General features: G+C 44.3%; 1 protein-coding gene across 1 annotated transcript in view; it reads left to right on the top strand.

Moving 5' to 3' along the window:
* LOC128687412 (glutathione hydrolase 7-like) overlaps positions 1–12,673 on the top strand; it is a 79,677-nt gene that overhangs the window by 20,735 nt on the left and 46,269 nt on the right. The window contains exons 4-5 of the mRNA XM_070092768.1: positions 1,521–1,633; positions 5,899–6,010. Of these exons, the coding sequence (XP_069948869.1) occupies positions 1,521–1,633; positions 5,899–6,010 (225 nt within the window). The remainder of the gene's footprint in view (positions 1–1,520; positions 1,634–5,898; positions 6,011–12,673) is intronic.

The following is a 12,673-nucleotide window of genomic DNA, read 5'->3' as shown; positions in this document are numbered from 1 at the left end:
GTGTAAATTACCTCGGATAACCCAAAAAATCCAGACAGTGCTATACTGTGCTTGTAGATATAATGCATAAGAATACCTGTTAGTTCACTTTGGCTCTCTGAGACAAAGAGAGAGAGAGAGAGAAGCAGAGACAGAAAGAGAGACAAGCAGGCAGAGAGAGAAGCAGAGACAGATAAGCAGAGACAGAGAGCTTGACAGACACACAGATAGGCAGACAGATATGTCTGTGTAGCAGTGAAAACAAATAAAGCAAGGGCCGATGCTCATCAAATGTCACCACTTATCTTATCACTGTACTGTCAGCAGTGGACTGACACTTGTCTTACACCATGCTTCAAGGGAACATTATTATTATTATTATTATTATTTCCTTCCTTCCTTCCTTCCTTCCTTCCTTCCTTCCTTCCTTCCTTCCTTCCTTCCTTCCTTCCTTTGACCACGTATCAAAAACATTGCTGGGACCTATAAATACTTTGTATATATTCCTAGATAATAGTAAATGACCAAGGCAGGTGTAAATGCCCACCTGTCAGTGTGTTTGTGACAATTTGAGTATAATTTCAGTACCTAATACGTATTAGTGTTGGAACAAAGATTGGTTATGAAATGACAAGAACTACTATAAATTCCAATTATCAGAACAAAAATTATATAATAATATAAAAATGAGAAAAGAGGTATATCGGTAACACTTCTGCAAGTGGCAGGACTCGATGTTGCTGTCAGGTGAGCATCCAGTGCCAACTTCGTAGCCTCGTATTTCGGTAAGTACTGACCCTAATTTTTTTATCCTATAACACTTAAGAAAATGCTCTCTTTATTTCTATAATTTTTTTCTAAATATTTAGGGCACTGGGTGAGAGAACTTACATGTATGTTTGGACCATTTAGGGGTTAGCCTCTCATAGAGGACACCTGTCCTTACCTTTCTTAGCCATAATCAACAAGTTCTTTACCACAACAAACACTCAAATAAGTAAATCAACTGCCTAGGGAAACCCCAAATAGCAATGCCTCCATTTGGAAGGGGTTTACAAAATTACCATGAGCAGGTGGTGTGCACCTTGATTATACTATTTACAGTGTAACCCAAAAACCAAGGTGCATCAACAGTGAAAATATTTTATTTGCAAATCTACAAACTATGCTGAGTTTTGATGCAGTGGAGGTCAGCCTCTATTTCTTGAGGCAGAATTAGAATGTACATCAAATGGACTGTTAGATCAGAAGGTGATGCAATACTGTGATTGAAGTTGATACAGTTTCCTTGTATTTTTCATTTCTGATAGCTGATTTTTTATTACATATTTAATGTTAACCATTTTCATATTTGTTCCTACTATGGTAATGCATAGGTTAAAAATTTTTTTTTTTTATATAATATAGATACTACGTATGTATTAGAGTAATTCACAGTGTTTTAGTTACCCAGCATTTTAGTTCCGTTTAGTTTATCATTAGTAATGTTTTGTATTTTCCTAATTGTTGTTGACTGTACCTGAAGGCATTGCACTATTTAGGAGTGGTGTGATGTTGATACATGACCACAAGAGCAACACCTCTACTGTGCTGGACTTCATGAGTGGTGTTCCACACAGCCACCGGCCAGAAGAACCACAACCCCAGGAAACTGGTAAAATTATTACCTTGCCATATGTATATATGAAGAAAAATACTCCATTGCTGTCTGTGATTCAAATGACCAAATCATAATAATCTTGGTGCTAACTATATACAACCTAAAATTTTCAAATTTTATACTGTAGTTGTAACATAAGGCATGTTTGAGGCCATGACACTACCACTAAATCATAGGCTAAGCTGTACATGATGTTTGGATAGTCTTGTTAAGACTGGAAATTAGAGAGATTGTCTGCTCTGCCATTGTAGCCTAATGACAGATTTGGCTTTACAGTAATTTAAATATACAGTGGACCCTGGGCTAACGAACGCATCTCATAACGTTAAATCTGTCCAACAGAGCGCTTGAGCATAAAATTTTTGGCCTGGCTAATGATAAAAAACTCGTCCAACGTGATTCATCCCGAACCTGTCTGTCCAACCTAAGCGCCTCAGCTGCCCTACCGTCATTGTTTACAAGCCAGGCGGCCGGTTCCATGCATACATTCCATACATTTTGTATTATTCCATTGTTTATAGTGCTTGTAACTGCTAAATAAGCCACCAAGGGTCCAAAGAAAGCTTCTAGTACCAACCCTGTAGGAAAAAGGGTGAGAAATACTATCGTAATACTATCGTACCAGGGTCAGCTGCTGCTGCACCACCATCAGCTGCTGCTGCTGCACCATAGTCAGCTGCTGCTGCTGCACCATAGTCAGCTGCTGCTGCTGCTGCTGCTGTACCACGGTCAGCTGCTGCTGCTGCTGCACCATGGTCTGCTGCTGCTGTACCACGGTCAGCTGCTGCTGTACCACGGTCAGCTGCTGATGTTGCTGTACCATGGTCAGCTGCTGCTGCTGTACCACGGTCAGCTGCTGCTGCTGCACCATGGTCAGCTGCTGCTGCTGCTGTACCAGTCAGCTGCTGCTGCTGTACCAGTCAGCTGCTGCTGCTGTACCAGTCTGCTGCTGCTGCTGTACCATGGTCAGCTCCTGTTGCTGCTGTACCATGGTCAGCTGCTGCTGCTGTACCATGGTCAGCTGCTGCTGCTGTACCATGGTCAGCTGCTGCTGCTGTACCATGGTCAGCTGCTGCTGCTGTACCATGGTCAGCTGCTGCTGCTGTACCATGGTCAGCTGCTGCTGCTGTACCATGGTCAGCTGCTGCTGCTGTACCATGGTCAGCTGCTGCTGCTGTACCATGGTCAGCTGCTGCTGCTGTACCACGGTCAGCTGCTGCTGCTGCTGTACCATAGTCAGCTGCTGCTGCTGCTGTACCATGGTCTGCTGCTGCTGTACCACGGTCAGCTGCTGCTGTACCACAGTCAGCTGCTGATGTTGCTGTACCACAGTCAGCTGCTGATGTTGCTGTACCACAGTCAGCTGCTGATGTTGCTGTACCATGGTCAGCTGCTGCTGCTGTACCACGGTCAGCTGCTGCACCATGGTCAGCTGCTGCTGCTACTGTACCGGTCAGCTTCTGCTACTGCTGTACCAGTCAGCTGCTTCTGCTGTACCAGTCCACTGCTGCTGCTGTACCCCAGTCAGCTGCTGCTGCTGTACCATGGTCAGCTGCTGCTGCTGTACCATGGTCAGCTGCTGCTGCTGTACCATGGTCAGCTGCTGCTGCTGTACCACGGTCAGCAGCTGCTGTACCATGGTCAGCTGCTGCTGCTGCTGTACCACGGTCAGCTGCTGCTGCTGCTGTACCACGGTCAGCTGCTGCTGCTGCAGTACCACGGTCAGCTGCTGCTGCTGCAGTACCACGGTCAGCTGCTGCTGCTGCTGCAGTACCACGGTCAGCTGCTGCTTCTGCTGCTGCTGCAGTACCACGGTCAGCTGCTGCTGCTGCTGCAGTACCACGGTCAGCTGCTGCTGCTGCTGCTGCTGCTGCAGTACCACGGTCAGCTGCTGCAGTACCACGGTCAGCTGCTGCAGTACCACGGTCAGCTGCTGCTGCTGCTGCAGTACCACAGTCAGCTGCTGCTGCAGTACCACAGTCAGCTGCTGCTGCAGTACCACAGTCAGCTGCTGCTGCAGTACCACGGTCAGCTGCTGCTGCTGCAGTACCACGGTCAGCTGCTGCTGCAGTACCACGGTCAGCTGCTGCTGCAGTACCACGGTCAGCTGCTGCTGCAGTACCACGGTCAGCTGCTGCTGCAGTACCACGGTCAGCTGCTGCTGCAGTACCACGGTCAGCTGCTGCTGCAGTACCACGGTCAGCTGCTGCTGCAGTACCACGGTCAGCTGCTGCTGCAGTACCACGGTCAGCTGCTGCTGCAGTACCACGGTCAGCTGCTGCTGCAGTACCACGGTCAGCTGCTGCTGCAGTACCACGGTCAGCTGCTGCTGCAGTACCACGGTCAGCTGCTGCTGCTGCTGCTGCAGTACCACGGTCAGCTGCTGCTGCTGCTGCTGCAGTACCACGGTCAGCTGCTGCTGCTGCTGCTGCAGTACCACGGTCAGCTGCTGCTGCTGCTGCTGCAGTACCACGGTCAGCTGCTGCTGCTGCTGCTGCAGTACCACGGTCAGCTGCTGCTGCTGCTGCTGCAGTACCACGGTCAGCTGCTGCTGCTGCTGCTGCAGTACCACGGTCAGCTGCTGCTGCAGTACCACGGTCAGCTGCTGCTGCTGCTGCTGCAGTACCACGGTCAGCTGCTGCTGCTGCTGCTGCTGCTGCAGTACCACGGTCAGCTGCTGCTGCTGCTGCTGCAGTACCACGGTCAGCTGCTGCTGCTGCTGCTGCAGTACCACGGTCAGCTGCTGCTGCTGCTGCTGCTGCAGTACCACGGTCAGCTGCTGCTGCTGCTGCTGCAGTACCACGGTCAGCTGCTGCTGCTGCTGCAGTACCACGGTCAGCTGCTGCTGCTGCTGCAGTACCACGGTCAGCTGCTGCTGCAGTACCATGGTCAGCTGCTGCTGCAGTACCACGGTCAGCTGCTGCTGCTGCTGCAGTACCACGGTCTGCTGCTGCTGCTGCTGCAGTACAACGGTCAGCTGCTGCTGCTGCTGCTGCTGCTGCAGTACAACGGTCAGCTGCTGCTGCTGCTGCTGCTGCTGCAGTACAACGGTCAGCTGCTGCTGCTGCTGCTGCTGCTGCAGTACCACGGTCAGCTGCTGCTGCTGCAGTACCACGGTCAGCTGCTGCTGCTGCAGTACCACGGTCAGCTGCTGCTGCTGCAGTACCACGGTCAGCTGCTGCTGCTGCAGTACCACGGTCAGCTGCTGCTGCTGCAGTACCACGGTCAGCTGCTGCTGCTGCAGTACCACGGTCAGCTGCTGCTGCTGCTGCTGCAGTACCACGGTCAGCTGCTGCTGCTGCTGCTGCTGCTGCAGTACCACGGTCAGCTGCTGCTGCAGTACCACGGTCAGCTGCTGCTGCTGCTGCAGTACCACGGTCAGCTGCTGCTGCTCGATGGTGTGGAGTGAGTGTTGTTGGTATGGCTTAACCAGAAACAATTACCGAGAAACAATTAACCCCAGAGGGTTAGCCACCCAGGATAACCCAAGAAAGTCAGTGAATCGTCGAGGACTGTCTAACTTATTTCCATTGGGGCCCTTAATCTTGTCCCCCAGGTTGCGACCCACACCAGTCGACTAACACCCAAGTGAACAGAAAAAAATGCCTGGAACTAGTGCTCATATTGTTGAATTGAAGGCCAGCAAAGGTTGGTTTGAGAGATTTAAGAATCTTCGTGGCGTACACAGTGATAAGGCCTGTTCTGGAAGAAAATGCCAAACAGGACCTACATTACTCAGGCAGAAAAGGCACTCCCAGGACACAAGCCTATGACAGACAGGCTAACTCTCATGTTTTGTTGTAATGCTAGTGGGGAGCCTTCGTAATGCTAGTGAAGCCTTTACTCATGTATCACTCTGAAAATCCTAGATTGTTCGAAAAAAACAGTGTCTCATCACTCATCAGCACTCTTCAATAAAGGTAAGTGTCATTTTAACATTTAGTTATATAGTTATTGTGCATGTCTCATTGTTTTCTTTGTAGGGAAATGTATATTTCATGAAAAAAGAATTATTTTTTTAATAGTTTTGGCTGTCTGGAACAGATTAATTGGATTTCCATGAGCTCTCAGGAATGGATTAATATCGTTAGCCGATTGTCCAATGTATAAGATAATAAATAATGCATGTCACCTTGCCTTCCTCCCTAACCATTTTCATATTACAGCAGTTCTAAAGTACTTGTTTGTATTTCCCATTATCATCTTTCTAAGCTTCTTAACATCGTGTACAATCTTCAAATCAGTTGCCTCTTTTTCAGATGGTCGGAGTATTGGAGTTCCTGGGTTATTACGGGGTCTACAATATGCCCATAGCAAGTATGGAAAGCTTCCATGGGCAAAACTTTTTGAACCCAGCATCGAAATTGCTATGTGAGATAATTTCACTGTTATCATGTTGTCTCAGTATTTTTTCCATTTAGTTTCAAACAGAATCGCTGAGCCATAAGCTTCAGTTCTAGATCATATCTCTCCAACATAATAACACCTCTTAATTCATATATAATCACAGATAGAATTCCTGACCATTTCCTACTTTTCTTATCACTAACATTCAGGGCTGTGGAGTCAGTCAGAAGTAAATCATGGGTTACTGGAGTCTGAGTTGGTAAAATGTAATTAACCCTTAAATGGTCCAAACGTATTACCTGGAGAGAGTTCCGGGGGTCAACGCCCCCGCGGCCCGGTCTGTGACCAGGCCTCCTGGTGGATCAGAGCCTGATCAACCAGGCTGTTGCTGCTGGCTGCACGCAAACCAACGTACGAGCCACAGCCCGGCTGATCAGGAACTGACTTTAGGTGCTTGTCCAGTGCCAGCTTGAAGACTGCCAGGGGTCTGTTGGTAATCCCCCTTATGTATGCTGGGAGGCAGTTGAACAGTCTCGGGCCCCTGACACTTATTGTATGGTCTCTTAACGTGCTAGTGACACCCCTGCTTTTCATTGGGGGGATGTTGCATCGTCTGCCAAGTCTTTTGCTTTCGTAGTGAGTGATTTTCGTGTCCAAGTTCGGTACTAGTCCCTCTAGGATTTTCCAGGTGTATATAATCATGTATCTCTCCCGCCTGCGTTCCAGGGAATACAGGTTCAGGAACCTCAAGCGCTCCCAGTAATTGAGGTGTTTTATCTCCGTTATGCGCGCCGTGAAGGTTCTCTGTACATTTTCTAGGTCAGCAATTTCACCTGAAAGTATGTAAAAAAAATGTAGATCTTCTTTTTTGTTTTACATTTGAAAATGTGTAAAAAACTTTTATCTACCTTTTTTTTTGTTATATTTGAAAAATTGTAAAAAAAAAGTAGATCTACTTTTGTAGCACTACGAATTTGAACTTCGATCTGTTTGGACCGTTTAAGGGTTAAAGGAGACAGAGTTAGAGGTGCCATGAATAAATGAGTTAGTCTTGAGACGAAGGTTTTAAGTGCTGACTCCACAGCCCTGCTAACACTTAAGAAATCCCACTTGAAACCAAAAACAAATTACTGTACTCTTAGACAAAATAATATTTTAGTTCAAAATGAAATCAGTATCAAAATTTTATTTTTTGCTAGGGTTACAATGTGTGTTTACATTTCATAATTTGATTGGTACAAAGAAAGTCATTATCATGCTGAAGCATTTCAGGCAGACTTAACATAATACTTAACCCTTTGACTGTCGCAACCCCAAATCTTAAAGTGTGTCTGTGTCGCTCAAAGTGGGCGATTTCGCCCACTTTGAGCCCTATTTTCAGCCAATTCCAGTGTTCCAGTTGACCAAACTCTTAACTATTTCTTTAGAACTCCATTTGTTCTATCGATTGAAACCACCCATTTACCGATTTCAACTACTACCCAATAAAGTGCACAGAAATTGGCAATTTGGCCAATTTCACGCAAATTAAAATTTCAAAATAGGGCCCAGAATGAACAATGCAGACATTTCTGGCACTAAACTAACATTTTCTCTGTTCATCAGTCATGTCTCCAGGCCCCTCTTATATTACTCTTGCTTTCTATTTTGAATTTTTATTCACACAAAAAATAGAAGATTTACTGTTATGCAAACTACTGCATTATTGTAATAATTGTATAAATAATGTCAACCCATTCATGACTGCATATTAGAATGGCTAATTGGACACTTATTGGACAATGATGTCATTTGTTTACTCTTGAACATCAGCAAAAATCTAACATTTCCGCTAGTTTGAGCTCAATTTCAAGATCCTTTTTATCGTGAAACCAATCAAAAGCATCACAATTTCTGTAATATGTCTTCCATTCTATCAAATGAGACCAGGAAAACAAGAATACAACCATAAATACTATACGAAAATACACCTCAATGTCGGCATTTTAATCCAAAAACATGGTCGGAGTTTTTTTTCTCATTATGCACTGCTTGCTGCAGGATTTTTTATACTGCACACACTGACCACACAGACCCATTCTCTCACAGGTGGGCCTACCAACTTTCTCCCACTTGATTTAAAGCTGCTAGAATTTTGGAGTATAAATACGTCAAAAACACTGGCTCGTAAGTTGCATGCATACAGTAGGGCCCCACTTATATGGCAGGTTAGCTTCCAGGCTACCATCGTAAAGTGGAATGCTTTTTTTTTTTTCAACTTATAAATGCATATAAATACAGTGGTCCACCGCTTTTCGTAGTTCCCGGCAATCGTAAAATTCGCCAATCATAGAGGTATTTTCGTATAAACATGGACTCGCTTTTCATAGGTTGACTCACGAGTCGTAGTTCGTCCGGGACGCATACCCACGGCGTGAGCCAGGGCGGCAGCTAGTCTGGCATTGTTTACCAGTGAGCGAAGGTCCCCTCACATGCTCCAGCGAAATATTTCATTATATTCCATTTATTTTAGCGCTTGCAAGTACTAAATAAGCTACCATGGCTCCAAAGAAAGCTCCTAGTGCCAAGCCTGTGGTAAAGAAGGTGAGAAATATGATTGAATTTAAGAAAACCATCATTGAACAATATGAAAGTGGTACAAGTGTGGCCGAACTGTCCAGGATGTACGTGTATAAGAAACCCTACACAACCTTATGTTCCATAATGGCCAAGAAAAATGAAATAAAGGATGTTGTTGTTGCAAAGGGAGTAACTATGCTGACAAAAATGAGATCACCAGTACTGGAAGAGGTTGAGAAGTTATTATTGGTGTGGATAAATGAGAAACAATTAGCAGGAGATACTCTTATGACTTCGTTTATTTGTGAAGAGGCTAGGCAGTTGCATGAAGATTTGGTAAAGAAATTGCCTGCAAATAGTGGTGAAATGAGTGAATTTAAGGCCAGCAAAGGCTGGTTTGAGAGATTTAAGAACCGTACTGGCATACACAGTGTGGTAAGGCATGGTGAGGCTGCCAGTTCGGACCACAAGGCGGCTGAAAAATATGTGCATGAATTCCAGGAGTACATAGAGGCTGAAGGACTGAAACCTGAACAAGTGTTCAATTGTGACGAAACAGGCCTCTTTTGGAAGAAAATGCCAAAGAGGACCTTCATTACACAAGAGGAAAAGGCAATGCCAGGACACAAGCCTATGAAAGACAGGCTGACGCTAATGTTCTGTGCTAATGCTAGTGGGGATTTCAAAGTGAAGCCATTACTAGTGTACCATTCTGAAAATCCCAGAGTGTTCAGGAAAAACAATGTTATGAAGAGTAAATTGTGTGTGTTTTGGAAATCTAATAGTAAGGCATGGGTCACGAGGGAAATTTTCGTCGATTGGTTCAATGAAGTGTTTGGCCCTAGTGTGAAGGAGTATCTCCTGGAAAAGAAATTGGATCTCAAGTGCCTGGTAGTAATGGACAATGCACCTGCTCATCCTCCAAACTTGGATGACCTAATTTTTGAGGAGTCTGGGTTCATCACAGTAAAATTCTTGCCCCCGAATACCACTCCTCTCCTCCAACCCATGGACCAGCAGGTTATTGCAAACTTTAAAAAACTACACAAAAGCAATGTTTCACAGGTGCTTGACTGTGACCACAGACACTTACTTGACCCTAAGGGAATTTTGGAGAGAACACTTCAGCATCCTCCACTGCATAACCCTTATAGGTATGGCTTGGGAGGGAGTGACTACCAGGACTTTGAACTCTGCCTGGAGAAAATTGTGGCCAGATTGTGTCGACAAGAGGGATTTTGAAGAATTTGGGACTGACCCTAATGAGTCTGTCTGTTGTAAAATCAATTGTGGCACTGGGGAGTTCCATGGGGTTGGATGTGAGTTTGGAGGATGTGGAAGAATTGGTGGAAGACCACAATGAAGAGCTCACCACTGAGGAGCTGCAAGAGCTTCAGCAGGAAGAGCAACTCATCGCAGCTCAGAATCTTGCTGCAGAGGAGGAGGAAGAGAGATGGAAGAAGGTGCCTTCTTCAGAAATTTAAGAGATTTTTACTATGTGGGGTAAGATGGAAAGCTTTATGGAGAAACATCACCCTAACAAGGTTGTTGCAAGCCAGGTTGGCAACATGTACAGTGACAAAGTCTTGGGCCATTTTAGGGAAGTGTTAAAGAGACGCCAGAAACAGAGCTCTCTCCACAGTTATTTTGTGAGACAGGACTCCAGTGACTCTCAAGCTGGTCCTAGTAGCATTAAGAAACAGAGAAGAGAAATAACCCCAGAAAAGCACTTGGTACCTGAGGTGTTGATGGAAGGGGATTCCCCTTCCAACCAGTAATTCAATCTCTTTCCTCCTCCAGTCTTCCATACACTAAGAAGAATCGCCAATAAAGGTAAGTATTATGCTATTAATGTTTCATTCATCATGTGCCGTTGTATTGTTTATGTACTACATCTACATTTCACATAAAAAATTTTTTTTGCTTTAATACTTCTGGGTGTCAGTAATGGATTAATTGTATTTACATTATTTCTTATGGGGAAAATTGATTCGAAAATCATCTATTTGGATAATAGTCCCACTTCCAGGAACGGATCATGGACGATAATTCAGGGACCACTGTGCAATGTATGATATAGCACGTAATGAAAGTAGTTTGTTAGATTATTTATTGGTGGATAAAAGATTGATGGGTAGGCTCCAGGATGTACACATTTATAGAGGGGCAACTGATATATCGGATCATTATTTAGTTGTAGCTACAGTTACAGTAAGAGGTAGATGGGAAAAGAGGAAAATGGCAACAACAAGCAAGAGGGAGGTGAAAGTGTATAAACTAAGGGAGGAGGAAGTTCGGGTGAGATATAAGCAACTATTGGTAGAAAGGTGGGCTGGTGCAAGTATGAGTAGTGGGGGAGGGGTTGAAGAGGGTTGGAATAGTTTCAAAAATGCAGTATTAGAATGTGGGGCAGAAGTTTGTGGTTATAGAAGGGTGGTTGCAGGAGGAAAGAGGAGTAATTGGTGGAATGAAAAAGTAAAGGGTGTGATAAGAGAGAAAAAGTTAGCTTATGAGAGGCTTTTACAAAGCAGAAGTGTTATAAGAAGAGTAGAGTATATGGAGAGTAAAAGGAAGGTGAAGAGAGTGGTGAGAGAGTGCAGAAGAAGAGCAGATGATAGAGTGGGAGAGGCACTGTCAAGATATTTTAATGAAAATAAGAAAAAATTTGGGAGTGAGTTAAACAAGTTAAGAAAGCCTAGAGAACGAATGGATTTGTCAGTTAAAAACGGAGTAGGGGAGTTAGTAGATGGGGAGATGGAGGTTTTGGGTAGATGGCGAGAATATTTTGAGGAACTTTTAAATGTCGATGAAGAAAGGGAAGCGGTAATTTCATGCACTGACCAGGGAGGTATACCATCTTTTAGGAGTGAAGAAGAACAGGATGTGAGTGTGGGGGAGGTGCGAGAGGCATTACGTAGAATGAAAGGGGGTAAAGCAGCTGGAACTGACGGGATTATGACAAAAAAAAGTATTCAAAATGGTGGGGATCCTCTCCAAGATACGATACTACGTGCCGCAAACTGCCCTTCTCACACTATACCATTCACTTATATATTCATACCTCACCTATGCTATCTGTGCTTGGGGTTCAACTGCAGTGACACACCTAAAGCCAATAATAACCCAACAAAAAGCCGCAGTAAGAATAATCACTAAATCCCATCCCTGGCAACACACCCCCCCCACTCTTCATAGATCTAAGCTTACTTCTTGTTCAGAACATCCACACTTACTATTATGCAGTCTATATCTACAGGACCTTAAATTCCAATATTAACCTTGACCTAAAATGCTTTCTTGATAGTTGTGACAGGATCCACAGGCATAACAAGAGACACAAACATCTCTATGACATTCCCCGTGTTCAACTAAACCTTTACAAAAATTCAATGTATTTCAAAGGACCTAGAATCTGGAACACCCTACCTGAAAACTCTAGAACTGCAGCCACATTCATCTCTTTCAAAACTACAGTTAGAAAACATCTTATCTCCCTGATCCACCCCGACAACTAACTACATGATAACCACCTGGTGATTCACAATTACTCGCTCGCCCACTGACTATAAACCCAGAAATACTAATCTTAATATTAAAATAATAAATCCTAACTAGTCATAAGTTTGCCCATGATACTCCAATATAGACACTTTGTATTGTGTCAAAACAAAAGCATTCACATTGCTAAACTCACAAATTATGATGTAGTCACTTAGCCTTAATACCATAATCTGTAAGGGTTTAATGTTAGGAATTAATCTTAAGTCTGCCCGAAATGCCTAGCCAGGCTAGGTGTCCTAGTGGCCCCCTCTGTAATTAGTATTTTATAACATGTAAACCACACAATACCCAAAACCTGTAAACCCCACATTGTAACCCTTATAGAGAATAAACTTGAATTTGAAATGTTAAAAGCAGGAGAGGATATAGTATTGGAGTGGTTGGTATTTTTGTTTAATAAATGTATGAAAGAGGGGAAGGTACCTAGGGATTGGCAGAGGGCATGTATAGTCCCTTTATATAAAGGGAAGTGGGACAAAAGAGATTGTAAAATTTATAGAGGAATAAGTTTACTGAGTATACTAGGAAAAGTGTATGGTAGGGTTATAATTGAAAGAATTAGAGGTA

Source organism: Cherax quadricarinatus, chromosome 40 (assembly GCF_038502225.1).
Source record: "Cherax quadricarinatus isolate ZL_2023a chromosome 40, ASM3850222v1, whole genome shotgun sequence".
NCBI lineage: Eukaryota > Metazoa > Arthropoda > Malacostraca > Decapoda > Parastacidae > Cherax > Cherax quadricarinatus.
This window is presented reverse-complemented; position numbering and strand designations above follow the sequence as displayed.